Genomic DNA, 21,903 nt, shown 5'->3' with positions numbered 1-21,903 from the left:
GTATATGTAATCATTTCATGTTCTCCATTTGTACTGTTGCAACAAAATATTTTTGAGCGAACTGGAAACGTCTAAAGGGGTGTACTAATTTTTTTCCAGTGCTGTATCTCATTGCTCATAAAAGCTTTATTTCTAACAAAATTAAAGGATGTAGGGTATATAATTCCATATATATGTGGAAATTAAATGCTGCCGTACATATATTTGTAACGTTGTGTTACAAACAGGCTAACAATTCATAAAGTTGCCCACTTTCACAGTAGCAGAAACACACACAGTTCAGTTGCACACAAGAATTTAACCTCTTCCTTCGGTAGTGTACTAACCACTATACACGTTTCCGCTGTGGAACAGATGGCTCATGGCTTCCGAGTACTATTTTACGTACTACATATTTCGATTACAGCGCCATCTGTTAGCAGCTTGTAACTAATTCTTCAAAACTGCAATATAAAATTCTCACAGCCTTCACAATAAACCTGCCGTTAGTCGCATTCTTCTGGCGATCTTTGTTCTCATGTAATTTAATTTTAAAATTTGCTGGGCTCCATGCATTTCTGAATATGATCCCATCAATTCTCCAGTGATGTCGGCCCTTCGTGCTGTGAAACCACCCCTGTGCATTACAACCATTTCAAAAAATGCGTGAGGGTTGTGTAATGAATAAAATGTCTGTACCGTAGATTCCAGGACCACAGATTCCAGTCCCTCCAGATCCTTGAGTGTCATGCACTCCGCCTCGCCTTCCGTATACGCCTCCCGTCCCCCATGCGGATCCTCTATAACCTCATTCCTTTCCCCCATCTGCTCCTGTTCCTCGAACATATCCGCATACTCTACACCACCCGCCGCTTTGATCCCCCTCATCCCCTGGTTGCTCCTCTCCTCTCCCGTCCGCGCCCCCTGCCACGCCTTCACTGTTGTGTGCCCCCTACCATCCATCTCTGCACCCTTCATCTCCTTTCCCAAGGTGGCTTCCATCAACTCCCCCTCCTGGATGATGCCCTCTCTCCCTCCATCTATCCCTCCTATCAACTCTGATCCCCACCCACCCCCTCCTTTCCACCGTCCTTTCCCTGGGCTCCCTCTTCCCCCCTTCCATCCTGTTTTCTCCCCACCAAACCTCTCCCTACCTCCCTTCTCCCCACCCCCTAAGTCCTTTTGTATTCCCCTCCTCTGCCTTCCCCACTCCCTGTCGCATCTACCCAGCACCCCCCACCCCTCATATGGGTCCTCATCCTCCATTGGCTCCTTTCCCGCCTCCCCCCTTCGTTTTTCCTCTCCTTCCCCTCTTTTTTATTTTCCCATCATGTGTCCAGTTTTCCCCCCACCTGCTCCCGGCTGTGGTATGTCACATTTGCCAACTTTTTAGTGCAGTGTTCCAGTGACTGTTCAGAGTTGTTCGTCTTTCTCATGTTCCGAACAGAAACCATGCTGTCGCTAGGTGTGAATTTTATGTCTTTTGCAAACAGAAACCAGACTGTCGCCGTGTTTTTTAATTGTCTGTCTATTTTTTTTTACCTGTCTGCTTCGTATGTATTTTATTAGCATCATCATCCCTCTGTTCTATGTTTTAAATTCCACGATTTTATTTTTTTTCGCCATGTTACTCTTTAAGTCACCGATTTTATCGCCTGTTTTTATTATTTATTCTCTTCATCTTTTTAACAAAGTCTGTAGGCTGAAGTGCGGCATACTAAGCTGCTGCCAGCCCGCCCCCTTCGGGGGGGAATCGAAATTCAATAAAGAAGGAAAAAAAAAGATTCCAGGAGAAGGCAAGCGCCGCTCTTGCAGGTGCCTATGTGTTGACACCTTTCTGACTACCCTCCGTTGTGGTGCGCAGGTACCGGGGGCGGCGAGCTAGCAGTGCTGGACCTGGAGCACGACGTGATGTCTCTGGCTGTCTGTCCGCGCAGCTACATGTGCTTCGGCTACGTGCTCTCCAGGGACCTGCTGGCGTGCGACCGCCGCTCCGAGATGCTGCAGGTTGGCTATTCTGATTTGTTCACAACCTCCTGCACCAGGAATATCTATTTCTGTATCTTCAGAATCTGGTTGAAGTTGGTCAACTTTGGCCCGCTAATGTTTGTCTCCGGCCGCTGTCAACACTGCCGATCCACCCTGAGGTCACAAAAGTCACGGGATACTTGCCAATGTCGTGTCGGACCTCCTTTTGACCGGCGTTGTGCACAAACTCGACGTGGCATGGACTCAACAAGTCGCTGGAACTCCACTGGAGAAATATTGAGCCATGTTGCCTTTATAGCCGTCCATAATTGTGAGAATGTCGACTGTTAGGATATGGTGCAGGAGTTGACCTCTCGATTCTGTCTCATAAACGTTCGATGGGAGATATGATACTGCGTGAAGATTTGACAGAGCACTGAAAGACCTGAGTCGCAAAAAAGCTCGGGAGTACACAACATTCCATTAGAACTACTGACAGCCTTGGGAGAGCCAGTCCTGACAAAACTCTACCATTTGGTGAGCAAGATGTATGAAACAGGCGAAATACCCTCAGACTTCAAGAAGAATATAATAATTCCAATCCCAAAGAAAGCAGGTGTTGACAGATGTGAAAATTGCCGAACTATCAGTTTAATAAGTCACAGCTGCAAAATACTAACACGAATTCTTTACAGACGAATGGAAAAACTAGTTGAAGCCGACCTTGGGGAAGATCGGTTTGGATTCTGTAGAAATATTGGAACACGTGAGGCAATAGTGACCCTACGACTTATCTTAGAAGCTAGATTAAGGAAAGACAAACCTACGTTCCTAGCATTTGTAGACTTAGAGAAAGCTTTTGACAATGTTGACTGGAATACTCTCTTTCAAATTCTGAAGGTGGCAGGGGTAAAATACAGGGAGCGAAAAGCTATTTACAATTTGTACAGAAACCAGATGGCAGTTATAAGAGTCGAGGGACATCAAAGGGAAGCAGTGGTTGGGAAGGGAGTGAGACAGGGTTGTAGCCTATCCCCAATGTTGTTCAATCTGTATATTGAGCAAGCAGTAAAGGAAACAAAAGAAAAATTCGGAATAGGTATTAAAATCCATGGAGAAGAAATAAAAACTTTGAGGTTCGCCGATGACATTGTAATTCTGCCAGAGACAGCAAAGGACTTAGAAGAGCAGTTGAACGGAATGGATGGTATCTTGAAGGGAGGATATAAGATGAACATCAACAAAAGCAAAACGAGGATAATGGAATGTAGTCTAATTAAGTCGGGTGATGCTGAGGGAATTAGATTAGGAAATGAGACACTTAAAGTAGTAAAGGAGTTTTGCTATTTGGGGAGCAAAATAACTGCTGATGGTCGAAGTAGAGAGGATATAAAATGTAGACTGGCAATGGCAAGGAAAGCGTTTCTGAGGAAGAGAAATTTGTTAACATCGAGTATAGATTTAAGTGTCAGGAAGTCATTTCTGAAAGTATTTGTATGGAGTGTAGCCATGTATGGAAGTGAAACATGGACGGTAAATAGTTTGGACAAGAAGAGAATAGAAGCTTTTGAAATGTGGTGCTACAGAAGAATGCTGAAGATTAGATGGGTAGATCACGTAACTAATGAGGAGGTATTGAATAGGATTGGGGAGAAGAGAAGTTTGTGGCACAACTTGACCAGAAGAAGGGATCGGTTGGTAGGACATGTTCTGAGGCATCAAGGGATCGCCAATTTAGTATTGGAGGGGAGCGTGGAGGGTAAAAATCGTAGAGGGAGACCAAGAGATGAATACATTAAACTGATACAGAAGGATGTACGTTGCAGTAGGTACTGGGAGATGAAGAAGCTTGCCCAGGATAGAGTAGCATGGATTGCTCCATCAAACCAGTCTCAGGACTGAAGACCACAACAACAGCCGGCCGGGGTGGCCGAGCGGTTCTAGGCGATACATTCTGGAACCGCGGGACCGGTACGGTCGCAGGTTCGAATCCTGCCTCGGGCATAGATGTGTGTGATGTCCTTAGGTTAGTTAGGTTTAAGTAGTTCTAAGTTCTAGGGGACTGATGACCTCAGCAGTTAAGTCCCATAGTGCTCAGATCCATTTGAGCCATTTTGAACAACAAAAACAACAACAAATGTTCGATTGGATTAACGTCGTGCGATTTATCTTGAATTATTCTGAATGTTCTTCATATAACAACGAACAACTGTGACCCGCCGACATGGCGCATTGTCATCCATACAAATTACATCGTTGTTTGGAGACATGAAGTCCACGAATGGCTGAAAACGGTCACCAAATAGCCGAACATAACCACCTCCAGCCAAAATAGTTCAATTCCCAGAGGACCCAGCCCACTCCATGGAAACGCAGCCCTTTCCATTATGCAACCACAGTTTGTACAGTGCCTTGATGACAACTTGGGTTCGTAGCTTCGTGGGTCTGCGCCACACCAGCCCGGGAGAGGTGCCGCAGGAAATGTGGTGCTGTTAACAAAGGCACTCGCGTCGATCGTTTGCTACCATAGCCCATGAACGACAAATTTCGCCGCACTATCCTAAAGGATACGTTCGTCGTACATCGCACATTGATTTCTGTGGATATTTCACGCAGTATTGCTAGTGTCTTAGCACTGACAACTATGTGTAAACACCGTTGCTCACAGTCGTTACGCGAAGACCGTTGGCGAGTGCGTTGTCCGTGGTGACAGGTAATGTCTGAAATTTCGTAGTCTCGACACACTCTTGACACTGTCCATGTCAAAATATTGAATTCCCCAACGATTTCCGAAGTGAAATGGCCCATATTTCTAGCTCCAACTACCATTCCGCGTGCAAAGTCTGTTAACTCCCGTCTTGCGGCCATAATCACCCCAGAAACCTATTCACATGAATGACTTGCGTATAAATGACAGTTCCACCGATGTACTGCCCTTTGAAACCTTGTGTACGCGATATTGGCGCCATCTGTATATGTGCATATAGCTATCCTGTGACTTGTCACGTCATTTTATAGCACATAACCTTGCGCGATTGTTGTGCCTCGTTATGTTGAGCCATAAGTTAACACATCTACTAGTAAGTGACGAATTATTAACAGTAAACACTATCTTTCAAGATGAACCAGACAGTTTTTATTTCACGAATCTGGTAAACTTTTGCTAGGGCCCTGCATCAATTTTTAATTTCTATACTATCACAAGAGAATAATGACTAAAACTTTATACTTTTTTTGTAAACTGAATTCAAGTCACGTTGCAAGAAGCTAATTTGACTTGAATGCAAACTAAATGTCCGTAGTTCTGCATAAATAAATTCCAAGAAATTCTCTCTTATGCGGAATAAAATAATAACTTGAAGTTCCAGTGGCGTGGTTGTATTTTCAGAAGAACAGAAAAATTCGTTCATTTGATATTCTGCGTGCCGGACAACCTGGTGGAAGTCTCTCCGATGAAGCTGTAGACCTCGATCACCCTGAAACCTTAAATCGTCTTTACTCTTCTCGCACTGGATCCACCGGAGTCTGTCCTTGTGCAGTCACAGCATCTTACCGACAAGCGACTGGTAGTCCAAAGATTTCGTAATTTCAAACAGGAGAGCAAAATTGTTCTTGTTCTACTAGTGACCGCGTGCCAGCTCGTCCATCAAATCAGTTCGCATTAATCCGGTAAACATAAGCGACACCATATTGTTGCTCACGTGAAATTCAGAAAATCCTTGAAAATGATGCACGAACGTACTTTAATATTCATAAACTTCTGATGTGTTCTCTGAACAATACTTTTCTACTACAAAGTTTCAGAAATAACTAATTATCTTTTCAGTATTCTGACTTAAATTACATTAAATTAACATTTCCTCCAATGGCGGCCTTCCGTAATACACTGCAGTACAAAGATTTCCCCTTTTCAGATTATATCACAAGTCAATGCTAATTATCTGCATAAGGTTAACATTGTTAGATTCAAAGGTATTTATGAGCGTATCTGAGCGCTGAAGGCGCTCACAAAGCGAATAACGCTGTTCGGCGTTCATCATAGATTAGCGGTTATTTTCATTGAAGTCAATGTTTTGTCACACAGCGAGACAATCGAACCACGTTACACAATTGTCATTGCTATTATGTTACATTTCGTAGACGCACGATACGAAGCAGCAAGCTCAAGTTCTAGCTCTGCGTGAAGAAAGCCCGGCTTGTTCCCCGAAGACCACCTCTCCCCCTCCCCTCACAGCCGCCCATGGCTTGGTGTGCGGGTGGGAGCTTGCTTCCTGTTTCCCGCACCGCCCTGAGAATTCATTCAGAACTTTGCTAACAAACTATACACTGAAACTTCCTGGCAGATTAAAACTGTGTGCCCGACCGAGACTCGAACTCGGGACCTTTGCCTTTCGCGGGCAAGTGCTCTACCAACTGAGCTACCGAAGCACGACTCACGGCCGGTACTCACAGCTTTACTTCTGCCAGTACCTCGTCTCCTACCTTCCAAACTTTACAGAAACTCTCCTGCGACCCTTGCAGAACTAGCACTCCTGAAAGAAAGGATATTGCAGGATGTTGCGGAGACATGGCTTAGCCACAGCCTGGGGGATGTTTCCAGAATGAGATTTTCACTCTGCAGCGGAGTGTGCGCTGATATGAAACTTCCTGGCAGATTAAAACTGTGTGCCCGACCGAGACTCGAACTCGGGACCTTTGCCTTTCGCGGGCAAGTGCTCTACCAACTGAGCTACCGAAGCACGACTCACGGCCGGTACTCACAGCTTTACTTCTGCCAGTATATCCTTTCTTTCAGGAGTGCTAGTTCTGCAAGGTTCGCAGGAGAGCTTCTGTAAAGTTTGGAAGGTAGGAGACGAGGTACTGGCAGAAGTAAAGCTGTGAGTACCGGCCGTGAGTCGTGCTTCGGTAGCTCAGTTGGTAGAGCACTTGCCCGCGAAAGGCAAAGGTCCCGAGTTCGAATCTCGGTCGGGCACACAGTTTTAATCTGCCAGGAAGTTTCATATCAGCGCACACTCCGCTGCAGAGTGAAAATCTCATTCTGGAAACTATACACTGATCAGCCAGTACATTATGATCATCGACCCACCAGCGATATAAATCCGTCCGGGCGATAGCAGCGTCACCTGGCGAGGAACGACTGCTAACCAGATAGACGCAAGGTGCATGTAGTATCAGTGAGCGTGCTGTCTGTGTGCGGAATGGGGAAGGCGCGCGGTCTATCCGAGTTTGACAGGGTCCTGATAGTGATGGCTCGGAGACTCGGCACTGGCGTTTCGGAAACTGGGCGCCTCGTCGGGTGTTCGAGGAGTACTGCGGTGCGTGTCTTCAATACGTGGCGAAGAAACCAAGGTGAAAACACGTCCAGACATCTTGGGGCTGGGCTGACACTCCTCATTACAGACATCGGACGTCGCAGACTGGGCAGATTGGCAAAACAGGGCACGCGGCGAACTGTTGCGGAACTAACATCCGACTTTAATGCTGGGTAAAGTAAAAGTGTGTCTGAACACACAGCGCACCGGACACTCATAACGATGGATCTCCCATGGATGACCCATGCATGTGCCAACACCATAGCGTCGGCAACTACGACTGAAGTGGGCATGTGACCGTCGGCACTGGACGTTGGCGCAGTGGAAGAGCGTTGCATGGTCTTATGTATCCCGATACCTTCTTCATCATGGCAGGGTGCGAATCCGTCGTCTTCCATGGGAACAGCTCCTTGGCACCTGTGCTGCAGGACGAAGACAAGACGACGGCGGCTCCATTACGCTCTGGGAAACGTTCAGGTGGGCATCCTTAGAGTCCAGTGGAGCTCGTGCAATGCACCATGACGGCCAAGGAGTATCGTACACTGGTTGCAGACCATGTACACCCCTTCATGACGATCATGTTTCCCGATGGCAGTGGCATTTTTCGACAAGATAATGTGCTAAGTTACAAGGCTAGGAGTGTGATGGAGTAGTTCGAGGAACACAGTGGCGAGTTCCAGTTGATGAGCTGGCCCCCAGATTAGCCACATCTGAACCAGATCGAATACATCTGGGATGTAATTGAACGTGACGTCAGAGCTCATTGCCCCCCTCCCTGGAATTTACGGTTCAAAATGGCTCAAATGGCTATAAGCACTATGGGACTTAACATCTGAGGTCATCAGTCCCCTAGACTTAGAACTACTTAAACCTAACTAACCTAAGGACAACACGCACATCCATGCCCGAGACAGGATTCGAACCTACGACCGTAGCGGCCGCGCGGTTCCGGACTGAAGCGCCTAGAACCGCTAGAGCACGGCAGGAGTTTACGGGAATTAGGTGAGTTGTGTGTTGAGATTTGGTGCGAACTCCCTCCAGCAACCTACCAAGGCCTCATTGCTTCGATGCCACGACGCGTCGCCACTGTCATCCGTGTCAAAGGTGGACATGCCGCAGTGTTCTGGCTGATCAGTATATACCTGCCACACTTTCAGTAAACAAACTTCTGTGTTCTGGTCATGGTCTTGTTAGCATTGTGTTATCTCGTTGCAGTTGACCATCCAATATGAAGCTTCACTTCGAAACTTTCATTTCTTATCGCTCTCCCATTTGGTAACTTGGCCTTCATTCTCTGTAAAATACCTCAGAACTGACGTCTTGTTTTAGAAACTATGATCTCAGCTATTATAATTAACGAACAAACAACGACTGTATCACTGTTTCTTTTATTAAGTATTACCGGTTTCGATCTACCCAGCAGATCATCTTCAGATCTGGTACCCCAGCCTGCGATGCAGATCTGAACATAATCGTCTGGGCAGTAGACGGTAATCACTAATAAAAGAAATAGTGATCCAGACGGTTTTTGCTCATTCATTACTCTATAAAATACTTTTATACATGCTTCTTTCGTATCCCTACAGATACACAGCTTGTGAAGAAAAAAATGGTTCAAATGGCTCTGAGCACTATGGGACTCAACTGCTGAGGTCATTAGTCCCCTAGAACTTAGAACTAGTTAAACCTAACTAACCTAAGGACATCACAAACATCCATGCCCGAGGCAGGATTCGAACCTGCGACCGTAGCGGTCTTGCGGTTCCAGACTGCAGCGCCTTTAACCGCACGGCCACTTCGGCCGGCCACTTGTGAAGACGCAGCCGAAGTAGAAATAATGGCGCATTGATTCAAAATAGGTACTGACTGATTAAAAGTATCGAGACTAACTTAGATCATGCAGAATTGACCAGTAGCTGTCACGAGAGGCAGACACACGAACGTGAAAGGAGGCAGCAAGTACTGTGTTGTCAGTAGAGAAATAGTAACACCAGAATGGGTCCGTTAGGAGAGCTCAGTGACTTCGAACGTGGACTTGTCATTGGATGTCACGTGAGTAACAACATTTCAACACTTACAAAGCTGCCGAAACTGACTGTTGGTAGATTAATTGTGAGATGGAAATACGAAGGAGAAACGACAGATAAACCAAGACCAGAGGGACCCCATATACTAACGGACAGGGACCGTTGAGCATTGCAAACGCTGATTATGAAAAAATCACATGAAATCAGCGGAAAGCATCACTCGTGTGTTTCGAAGTGCTATCACCACTCCAGCTAGCACAATGACTGTGCGTAGGGACTCAGAAAGAATGGGACATAATTGTCGAGCAATTCCTCATAAGCCACCCATTTCTGTAGTATGTCTTAAGCGACGCTTGAGTTGGTGTAAAGAGCGACTGGAAACGAGTGATTTGGAGGATGAATCACGCTGTACCCTGTGGCAATCCGATTGAAGTGTTTGATTTTAAAATAATACCTGGAGAGCTTTGCCTGTCATCATGCGTAGTGCCAACAGCAAAGTGTGAAGGAGGTGATGTTACAGTGTGGATGGGTCTTCGGTGATTAGCGTGTGGTCTCGCCATTGCGCTTAAGAAAACTCGAAATCCGGAAGGATATGAAGACATTTTAAAAGATTGTTTACTTCCTATAGCAGAGGAACAGTTGGACGACGGTTTGTATCAACATGACAATGGACTCTATCATAAAACAGGGTCTGTGAGGCAATTGCTGAAATGGATTAGCCTGTCCAGAGTCCCGACCTTAACTCAATGGAACACGTTTGGGATGAGTCAGAATGTCGACTGCGCTGCAGACAGTGTTCATGACCCACTACCTTCCCTAATTTCGGCTCTTCAGAAAGAATGAGCTGCAATTCCTCCACAGAAAATCAGACGCCTCATTGAAAGTGTCCCAGCAGGCGAAGGTGTATACACCCCATATTAGATCTACTAACAGATGTCCATATATTGTTCATCAGTGTACTCGGTTCAAAATGTGCGACCGATACACAAAAGTGCAGCAAAGCATCGATAAGTTCACAACCTACCTCTTTCACAGAACGTCAGAGAGGCAACAATGTCGGAACATCTCACTTCGTAGGGATTGTGAGAATGACGACTGAATCTCGTATTTCGACAGAAAACATGAGAAGATCAAAGTATTGCTCTTGTATTTCAGAGAAGTGGGACAATATCTAAGAGGGCGTGAGCTAGCGAGAGAGGACTAAAAAATACAGCAGCAAAGTCAATGTAACAAGCAATAAATTCGGCGAAGCGAACAGCTTAACAGATTACAGCGAAGTGACTTGGCTGCCGTCCACTATCTTCTTCCTGTACAGGGGTTACGGCAGTATTCACGCGAAGTCATTTATTATAATATGTAATGTGAAGAAATTACTCATTTATCACTTCTATTTATTTATTGCATCTTCGTGTGCGTGAATTTAGTAACTTGACCGTGGCTACAGCCGTTCTTATGCAGCGAGAGGCATCACCCATTTCACACTTTCGCTTCGGCAAAAAGTGATCTCGGCGAATGAGTTTGGGGCCCCTGTTTGCCTCGATGGATCGCATAGATCTAGATTCATACATTTTATTAATTATTGCGGTTATGCAAATGACTTTATGGTAGGGTCTTTAGTGTTACTTGTTGGGTAGTTGGATGGGTGATTTTCGGAATATGAAAGATTCTGCCCGTCGTCAATTTGGGAAATTTTGGTCTAGTCTGAGTGGATTGAATCTAATGTTCCAGATTAGGATGTAGGGCGATAATGATGTTCTATTGAAATATGTTTGTGATTTGGCCTGAAGTTCTGAGGGGTTTTGTCAACCTTTGTATTTGTGTACAGTTCTCTGTTCTGTTGGTACCAGATAGCACTCATGGCGATTCTCATAAATCTGATTTGAATTCGCTGTTAGTGTCAGAGGCCATCGACCAAATTTCGTAACCATATGCAATCGCTAGTAGGAGGATCATTTTGAAAATTCCCATTTTTGTCGTGCCATCGATTCCTGTGTTGCTACTTTGGTGGTCAGTGTGCTCATTTCCTCGACACTAGCAGCGGATAGTACGAAAGCTTCTACGTGTCTGATGGTAGGAAGGTACTGTGAAATTGACAGTATCAAGGGTAAACAAAAAACTTCACAATATACTACACATGCCGTGGCCAAGAGTAATTGGAATCTTTAGTACCTACGTGTTGCGTACATCTAAGCTCAGGCAGCGCGTCAGAGGCTTTACTATTGTCCTGTGAAGTTACTTCCAAGCTGACTTTCTTGAAGCGCTCTAAGCGAGTGAATGGGTTTGGCTACTAGCTCAGCGTGCCAAATGCATTGACGGAAATGGAAAGTACTGGACCATGAACACCTTGACCGCATGCTAAAATACTTATACTCCAATATTCCCTTGCCTGTAGAATGTTCTAAAATTTCACCCTTACACGAGCTTATTTTCAGTACAGACAAAAAACCATGCCTACAAACGAAGAATTGTGTGTGTGCTGGCTACTGGGTTTGGAACTTTTCAGATTGACATTAGTGTGGAAAGGAGAATAAGGACTGGTCTATCCAGAATGTCTATACCATGAGAAGATCATAGGATTACGTAAGTCTGCAGGTTTTCATGGCCGTTGTCATTGAAGGTAAAATCTTCTAGGATATTAGCCCGCGTCCTGTTACAATTCAGTTATGTCTTCTACATGATCGACGTATCGACTCCTCTGCCGGGTTTTTCTTCAGGGCCTTCTGGCGTTCGCGGTCAGCTGGCGTGAGAAACTGTTGGATACGCGCATACATAAGAAAAGAAATCCACTACTGTACAGCTACACTACTGATGACATACATCTGTAGACAGCGTCTGCCGTAGAATATCTAGGCATAACTACCCAGAGCGACCTTAAGTGGTATGGTTCAAATGGCTCTGAGCACTATGGGACTCAACTGCTGTGGTCATAAGTCCCCTAGAACTTAGAACTACTTAAACCTAACTAACCTAAGGACAGCACACAACACCCAGCCATCACGAGGCAGAGAAAATCCCTGACCCCGCCGGGAATCGAACCCGGGAACCCGGGCGTGGGAAGCGAGAACGCTACCGCACGACCACGAGATGCGGGCCTTAAGTGGTATGACCACATAAAATAGACAGTGGGAAAAGCACATACCAGACTCAGAATCTTAAGGAAATGTAACTCATCCACGAAAGAAGTGGCTTATAAAGCGCATGTTCGCCCGATCCTTGAGTATTGTTTATCTGTCTGGGATCACTATCAGGTAGGACTGATAGAGGACACACAGAAGATCCAACGAACAGCAGCCCGTTTCGTCACGGGATCGTTTACCTCGCGAGAGAGCGTTAAGGAGATGCTAAACAAACTCCACTGGCAGACGTTACGAGAGAGGCGTTGTGCATCATGGACAGATTAAATACTGAAATTTCGGGACAGCACTTTTCAGGAGGAGTCGGACAACATATTACTTCCCCCCCCCCCCCCCCCACACACACACACATACATTTCGCGTAGTGACGACGAGGAGAAAATTCGAGAAATTAGAGCCTATACAGAGGCTTACCGACAACCATTCTTCCCAAGCACTATTCGCGAGTGGAATAGGGGTGGAGGGATCAGATAGTGGCACCGAAAGTACCCTCGACCACACACCATCATGTGGCTTGCGGAGTATGATGTAGATGCCAGCATGACTGATCTGGTAATTCTTGAAGGGAGGCTGAATAATTGACAGGTATGCAGCAAGAGTGTTAAGCCCTTTCGTTACAGCACAGAATAGTAAGGGGTAGAAATTAGAAAAAAAATATTAAATCTCACTGACATTGCCACAGGCAAACTCAAGCAGGAGGCGAGTCACTATGTCGCAAATGGGTCAGGTCGACAACACGTTAATGACACCGTCTGCTGAGTGAGGATGCACATTCAGCAGAATAGACACTGTGACAGGAAGCCAAAGGAAGTGAGACAAGCACATTCTTTAGCTCGTGAAACATTTTGCGAGAGAGACTGTCTCTTTCATAAGAGCACACAGTGAAGGATCGACACAACAGTTAACAACCTGTTAAGTGAATATAACAGGATAACGAGGACACATTCGGTCATAGGAACCGAGCCTTGCGTCGTAGCCTCGTGCTAGCTCTCCAGCTCTCGTCATGAATTGATCATCGGGATCGATGCCATTCACAGCAGTACCACTCGATTGCATAATTACGATACTGTAGTGAATAAATGTCCTACATGCTCCAGCGCAGATGTACTCAATGTGATGATCTTCACCTGCTGAACTTCATGCTGCTCGTCGCCTACCACTACTGACGGCGGAACTGACTTCCTCCTGACAACACCACATCGCCGAGTGCTAGCTATACTGGAATTCAATGGGAAGCCAGCAACAAGGCTTCTTGGAATCCACGTTCATGTTCAACAATCAGGCACCTCCATGTACTGCCGCACGGGATTCGCCGAGCGGTCTAGGGCGCTGCAGTCATAGACTGTGCGGCTGATCCCGGCGGAGGTTCGAGTCCTCCCTCGGGCATGGATATGTGTGTGTGTTTGTCCATAGGATAATTTAGGTTAAGTAGTGTCTAAGCTTAGGGACTGATGACCTTAGCAGTTAAGTCCCATAAGATTTCACACACATTTGAACATTTGACAACGAACATCGACTGGTAAATAATGAGAAAAAGACAAAACTAGAAGTTGAAGTATCTGAGAGAATGGATATAAGAACAACATCTCTTAGAAAGAGGCATTTAAATCAAAGCCATCAAAATAGAAATGCCATGCCATGCCAAAAGATATTTAAACAAACCCCAATCTCTATTAGTATCCAAGCCTAACAATAACGTACACTGGTTCGAGCAGGAGAAATATATGCAGAAAAATTTGTTGTGATGTATTAGAAAGATCTGGTAGAACGATTAGAAACTGTAGAAGGAAAGATTATAGGAAAGTTCTTGGATGTGGCAAAAACGTAGTGAATAGTCCTCCACGTCCACATACGAAGAAAATTATAGAGGTCATTCAGAAAAGTAGTTTTCTTTTAATGGTCAACTGCCGCTAATAAGATCAAAAGTAAAGGAGTCGGATTCAAAGTAGTGGAAAAGGATCTCAAGAAGAAACTTGAGGGATGATGAACTTCCCAGCCAAAATCCAATCACAGGACAGCAAAGCATTCCCCAAAAATGTAAAGCAGGTCCTGTAGGAGAATGTAGGACAACTCACCGAACGCTAATGCTCAAAGAAAAAACTTGGCAAGAATGATGTGGTCTACAGGTGGCCGAAACCTGAAAAAAGGAAGAAAAGATACAATGGTATGGACCACACGGTTGAAGTTACTGACAACGCACCAACCACTGGAAGTATTCACTACACTTCGTATAGCGAGAGATCTCTGACAGTTAAAATGGATTTGGCACGGTTGCTTCGGGCTCCTACTGTGAACCATCACGTTATGCCACTTTGTTTACTTTTCTATGATAAGGCCTTAGTTTTGCCTCAGTAAAAGAAGACTGTGGCTTTCAGGGACCGTATTGACGACAGCCTTTTACATCTCTCGCTAGAAAGCTAAGCTTACACACTACTTAACCTAAATTATCCTAAGGACAAACACACATATCCATGCCCGAGGGAGGACTCGAACCTCCGCCGGGACCAGCCGCACAGTCCATGACTGCAGCGCCTAAGACCGCTCGGCTAATCCCGCGCGGCTGTTCGTTGTCGAATGAGATCCAAAGTCCAAGTTGCATGATCATCTGCGAAGCAAAACATGTCAGTTTCGTTCGCATATTGCCTTATGTGACTCAGTTCTGCACACACTGCCTAGTTAATTCTTCACGCCATTTGCAAATAACTTTTCTCCAGAGCACAGTTAAAGAGCAGAGGTAAAAATCATTTTTCTTCCCTCACCCTCACACTAATATCAGATCTGTCTAAAAGTGCTGCGCTTTGTAAACTGTGTTCAACAGTATCTGTTGAGAGATTCCCTTGGTCTTATTGGCGTAACTTGGTTTCTTCGTAATGTCGATAAGACTATCTCGATCAGTCAAGTCGTAGGCCATCTGTAAGTCAACAAAAATTACAATAAATTTCTTATTTCTGAGTTTCAAATAAAGAGGCATGTTACTATCATTATCGCTACTGTAATTGTAACACATTGTTTTGCAATATAGGTTTGTAAAAATGATATACTGTAAGATTTTTTTAAGTACAGAACTTGGAACAAGAGCTTCCAGATCTGGTCAAAACGATATAAATAATTGATAACTTGTTACAGGTGCACAGGCGGATGAGGGAGGCTGGGCTGAACCACACACGATGGGGAATCCCAGTAGACCCAGAAGTCTGTAATACGGGGAACAGGGTGCCCGACTATGTACCACAGCGGCCTCCGGTCAATGACTACGAAGCCTAAACGGGGTCCCAGGCCCTTGCCAGTTCTGCCTATTTCCGAACGGTTGGCGAACATCGATCCAACCACCAGCATCACCTGGATCATTCAACAGCAGCACTCAATCCTCTCTCATCGCTGATAAATATGTTACAAAAATGTCGATACTATACAGACACCCAAATAGCTTCATCAGCTTATATTGCAGCATCTCTTAGAAATAAAACAGAAAACCAAGTCTTAAATTTGGTACACCTATGTGTAAGTAGCTGTTCCAGTGAAAGTATCTGGGATGGTAGTGACTTCCCCATCAGTCCACCATTGGAGGTAAAGCATCGTGTAGATTCCAAACACACGTTTGTAACTGATTTAGCTGTTCCTTTTCAGACTTAAATATAGACCTAATACCCAAATTTACTGCTGTTGAACAAGATACTGTCAGAGTACAGTCCACGTGAAACTTACGGGAGAATTCAGTGACTGGTGGGAACATTCAGAAGCATTCTGTACACTCTTTGAGAGAAGGTGAAGTAAGGGAACGGTGCATACTTTTGCAGGCTAATGTCACTGCCTTATCAAAGTGCTTCCTTTATTAAGTGCCAGAAGAGTAACTCGATCCTAGTGTCAAACCTTCAACCCTCCTATACGAACATAAATGAAATAAGACTTTCCAGAGCATAATATGATCAGTTGTCTAATCTTCTTCATGGGACTTCCCATTATATAAACCTCAAGCGTCTTTCACGAATAAATGGCAAACAATGTGAAACACTGAGTACATTATTGCTACCACTTTTTGTTTTACATCATCTTACACAGTTTATGAAGTTGAAATACTGTGATATCTTTCTGATGAACACATCCTAGAACAATATAAGAGACCATCTTAACACAGTAAAAATATCATCACTTGGTAATCATACCCATATGAGCATCCGGTCATTTAATCAAAATGTTGAGTATTTCTTCCTTTCTTGCAGAATCAACTACGAAATATCTTTCATTGCCCCCATTAACTTTTCTGTAGCAGTTTCCTACCTGAATGACTCACTGTACTGCCTTTAAACTTAATGGACAACAGTATTTAATTCTGCAAATAGAGCAACAGAACAAAACGAACAAAAATTTTTCTCATAACTCTGCAGCTACTATGGATTCGTATCTACCTCATGCTATTATCAGTTTTTATGTTAACTATTTCACTCAGTGTAGTATGTAGTATTTAAAAAAACAACATACCGTTTTATATGTGCTTCATCTATGTTTTACGTGATGTTTTGTAACCTTTTTATGCTATATGCTATCAGTACAACTGAAAAATCTGATGTCAAACCTAATGTTTAATGTACTTTCTGTTTTGTATTTCTTAATTTAGTAAAACAAACTATATACTGTAGATGTTGCTCTTAATGCCATTACTTTTCAACCATACTACCAAAATGCACACAATATACATTTTTCCAGTCTCTCGTAATTTAGATCCTGTTTAATTCCTAGCATCCATTGACGTAAATAATGAAGCAAGAAACTGATACCGGTATGGTACTGACTCATCTTGCCAAGAAATCAGCGGATTTCTACATACAAAATAACACTTTTCTCAATTTGTAAAAGAAGAATTTCTCCACTATTTATGGCTAACCGAATGAAATTTAGACCTTTTGGATGCTATATGAGGACCTTAGCTGTAAACACTCGCAAGTGGCAGTCGACGAGGAACAGAGTTATTGCATGTAAATATTGTACAGTACTGTATCTCGTGTGTTTTGTTCAAATTGGTTGATAGCTACACAACAAACTGAGAAGCGGTAGCTGTACCTTTAGTTTGAATACCTCGGCTGTAAACAGTGATAAGGCATGATCAACAAGGAGCAGAGTTATTATGTTAAACTATGGTACTTAGTTGATGCGCTTTCTTCATATTAGTTGATAGTTCCTTGATAAACCGAGGAATCACAGTTCTGTTTCTATTTCCAGATTTCCACTACCTAGCCTCTGATCGACGATATTTCTGAATGGGGACAAAAACATGATAGTGGCGACTCCTCCTCCCTTGGGCGTTTGAGATGAAGTCAAAAATTTTAAGATATGGATTTTTCAAAAATATGTTCATTTTGCAGCGCACATCTTTCTAAAGAATTTGGTATATAAAATATGTATGTTCAAGAAAATGTAAGACATGTTATTTGGTCTTAAGTGTGCTGAAGTGCAGTGCCTGCTCTGTGGAATTCAAATGCATAATGGAAGCCATCAAACCCATATTCAGGACAATGGCAAATAAAATGTCCAGTGATGCCCCTCTTTCTCCCAGTCGGTCGGTTTGACATTCTACCCCCCTTTAAACACAATTAATTCCGAGTCGGACTATTTGTAAGTGGGAGAATAAGAACTCTTCAGAAAATTTGCACTCATTGTTGCCTGTTAGCTAATAACTTTCTCTTCTGTGTGATATAAAATTAAATATAGGAAACCTAAAACCAGTAAAGACAAGAGACAAGCAAGACAGTGGACATTTCTTCAATCCTTAGATCCCAACTTTTTTTTCTCTCTAATATTGCTACAGCTTTACACATCACACTTTCCTTTCTCATGAAAGAATCTATTACCTCATCAAAGTTTGTCAAACTTTTTGCTACATAAAAAATCAAGATGTCGTTGCCTAATACGAATAGTACCCAAGACTGTTGTGGTTTCTCGATTTGATTATGTCTATTTTGTCACTGTCTGTTAGATAAAATGAAATAGGCATTTCTGATATTGCAGCAATGTAACACACGACAAATAAACAAAGACTGTTTCGACGCAAATGGCCATTTTAATGTACCTCATTTACATAAATAACATGACAGTATATAATTCACAAAGTATCAATATCAAATGCCTATAAGGTCTACTACAAGCAAAGAGCTTTATGTTAGGAAAGAGTTCCACATTTCATTCATACGCTCCAATTTCTCGTGCATGGGATCGAAAATCAGTAGTACGAAATTTTTATATAAATCTGGAATCGTCATGTTCTTCCATATAATTTGTGTGATGTCCACATTTCTTCTCCTTCCTCGTTCTAACAAAAAATCTTGTCATCACTAATTCTGTAACTATTCCTGCTACTGTCTAAACTTATTCTCTATTAACTTCACCAACCCTATCAGAATCACCGGTTTAATTATCCCGCGTTTATTCTCCGGTTAGGTGTTATTACGTGTTCATACAATGCGTTTTCCGTGCTATTCCAAGAACTGAACTTAAGCGGCTGCAAACCAAGGACTGTACAACTTGCTCTTAGTAGTGCAGCGATCTGGTCAAAATTCCATTTTCTTGGATACACCAAGAAGATAATACGTAATCTTCCTTGCCTGTTATTCCTGTTATCTGTTTATTCCCACTCTGGTAGTCCGAATCTATGGATTTCGCTGATAATTATAACAATGCTGATCATCTGCACACGCAGTCAGCCACATTAGCATACAACCATTCTGGTTTATTCGGCTCAGCTCGTATAGCCCTGTCCCCATTCGTCTGCAGGAAAGTTTTTTATTTCTCCCCTGGAATAGATACCACGTACATTACGCATTCAAAAATTAACTTACGACTCGTTCAGAAATCAACTTAAAATGTGTTCAAAAATGTTCAAAAACCATCGGGGATGCGTTTCGCTGTAATATGAATAACACAGGCCAACAATGGAAAAACGTTTTTGCTGAAAATACCTTATTCTTATGCTCTTTTGAGTGGGAAATCCAAATATGATAATTAGAAAACTGTATCATCCACAATTTCTTTGCATTTTACAGTTAAATTTATTAAATTAAGCTATTTTTTAAAATATTTAACAGCTTATATATAGTTAAAATAATTTAAAAAGGAGGTGTAATGAATGTAGATACGTTGGTAGCACCCCTGAAAAACATTTGCTGGCAAAAAATATCGATTCTATTTTTGTGTTAACAGATGGTGCTTTATTTACTGTCAACCTAACCCCACTTTCCCATTTTCTGTGCTCCTCACAATGTCTAATCGTGGTTGTTAAAAACTATTCTGACAGTTTTTGTTATATTTGTGGTGAATTTGTGATTAAAAAACACCAAAGAAACATTACAGACTTTGTGGAAAAGGTTTACCTATCATACTTTGCTTCTAAACTTGGTGATAAAGATAAATTTTGGGCACCACATAAAGTAGGTTATGTGTGTGTTGAAGATCTGAGAAAATTGACCAAAAAGGAGAAAAAGTCTTTAGATTTATTGTTCCTATGATATGGAGGGAGCCAAGACATCATTCCAATGATTGTTACTTTTGCAGTGTTAATATTACTGGTCATAATCCCAAAACCCAGTAGGGCATGGTGTAGATTTGCCGGTTCCTGAACCACCAGATGATTTAGATTCTATTCTAACATAAGTATTTTCTGAAGTACAATCTGATTTAGATGAACCATATGATGATGAATTCCACTGCAATACAGAAAGCCCAAATTGTTTACTCAGACCAAGCTTAACGATTTGGTTAGGGATCTGGGCTTAACAAAAGAAAAAGCTGAAATGCTTGGCTCTAGATTAAAAGAAAAGAACTTATTGGCAGTTGGAACCAGCATATATATGTACAGAAAGAGAAAGCAGCAATTTTCCGTTTTCAACAAGAAAGTGATTTAGTATACTGCTCAGACATTCCCAGTCTAATGAATGAGTTTGGTATTGAATACTAAAAGGAAGATTGGAGGTTGTTTATTGATTCATCCAAAACTAGTTTAAAGGCTGTTTTATTACACCTTGGTAACATGTATGCATCTATACCTCTTGGACAAACTGTACATACGGAAGAAAGCTATGAAAAACCTAGACATAGTGCTAAATAAAATAGGCTATTCTGCTCAAGGTCGGACGATGTGTGGTGATCTAAAAGTAACATACATAGTCCTTGGTCAGCAAGGTGGCTTTACAAAATTTCCATGTTTCTTGTGTGAATGGGACAGTAGGGCTAGGGATCAAGTCTGGTGCAGGAAGAACTGGCTTGTGAGGGAGTCTTTAAAACCTGGTGAGAAGAACATTCTACACAAGAACCTTGTAGATCCAAAAAACGTACTCCTACGACCTCTACATATAAAGTTAGGTCTATTGTAAAAGCTTGTAAAGGCTTTGCCTAAAGATGGACAATGTTTTAAGTATCTCTGCCAAGAGTTTCCACACCTTTCAGAAGCTAAACTAAAAAAAGGCGTCTTAGTCGGACTTGACATTAGAAAATTGATGTTTGATGTTAACTTTGAATCCACAATGACCCTAAATGAGAAAGAAGCATGGGTATCATTCAAGCAAGTCGTTACAAAGTTCTTAGGACATGAAAAAGACCCATAATATGTTTCTATTATAGCTACAATGTTAAAGAAGTTTAAAACTTTAGGATGTTTAATGATCCTAAAAGTTCACTTTTTGAACAGTGACCTTGATTACTTCCCAAACAATATGGGAGATGTTAGTGAGGAGCAAGGAGTGTGTTTTCACCAGGACATTAAAGTAATGTAATACCGCTACGAAAGCCGCTGGAACACCAACATCATTGGGGACTACTGTTGGTCACTTCTCTGAGAAGTTCAGCAAGTGACTCATCTTAGAAAAAGCTACACAAGAAGCTTCAAAGGAAAAAGAGAAAGAAAATACAAACCAATTCCAGCTGACAATACAAACCATGCTTATGTTGTAACAAAGCATTTCAGTAATTTCCCCATTTACTGTATAGCATTGGATTTTTTATACTATATAATAAAAAGCATATTGCTCGAAAACTATAGATGATACAAAAAACTAAGGCTAGATTTGGATTCAGCTCATAAAAATCTATAAAGATCAGCTATCAAAGTAAAAAAAGTTTTTTAAAAAAATTTTCTTTGGCCTGTGTAATCGATAGACCAATGTGCACTGGATACTAGGCGCTTTGTGAAACGAGGTTTTTTACTTCGAGAGTATGAATTTTTCGCCCCCTGAAATTGCTGCCCAGACAGATACCCCCGTTTCAGCAACTTTTGCGGTCAGAATAATTGCCAATTTTGAGGATATAGAAATTAGTAAGATAACATACTCTGCATACTTCCACTCGATGATGTCGTACAGAATAACATTTTGGGGTAACTCAACATTTAGACAAAAGGTATTCACTGCTCAAAAGAAAGAGGTTAGAATAATGTGTGGGGTTCTTAGTCGCACATCTTGTAGGCATCTTTTTAAAAGATTGGGAATTCTTACAACAGCC

At 42.6% G+C, this 21,903-nt stretch overlaps 1 protein-coding gene and 1 non-coding gene across 2 annotated transcripts in view; both read left to right on the top strand.

The window, feature by feature from the left end:
- Positions 1 to 17,105, top strand: part of LOC126144800 (uncharacterized) — a 104,690-nt gene extending 87,585 nt beyond the window's left edge. Inside the window, exons 4-5 of the mRNA XM_049915513.1 lie at positions 1,844 to 1,986; positions 15,547 to 17,105. Of these exons, the coding sequence (XP_049771470.1) occupies positions 1,844 to 1,986; positions 15,547 to 15,684 (281 nt within the window). The 3' untranslated portion in view covers positions 15,685 to 17,105. The remainder of the gene's footprint in view (positions 1 to 1,843; positions 1,987 to 15,546) is intronic.
- Positions 6,846 to 6,920, top strand: Trnas-cga (transfer RNA serine (anticodon CGA)). Its single transcript has one exon. It is a non-coding gene; the product is annotated as a tRNA-Ser (tRNA).
- Positions 17,106 to 21,903: the final 4,798 nt, after the last annotated feature.

This window comes from Schistocerca cancellata, chromosome 2 (assembly GCF_023864275.1).
Source record: "Schistocerca cancellata isolate TAMUIC-IGC-003103 chromosome 2, iqSchCanc2.1, whole genome shotgun sequence".
Classification (NCBI taxonomy): Eukaryota; Metazoa; Arthropoda; class Insecta; order Orthoptera; family Acrididae; genus Schistocerca; species Schistocerca cancellata.
Note: the sequence above shows the minus strand (reverse complement) of the source record. Positions and strands in the feature narration are given on the sequence as shown.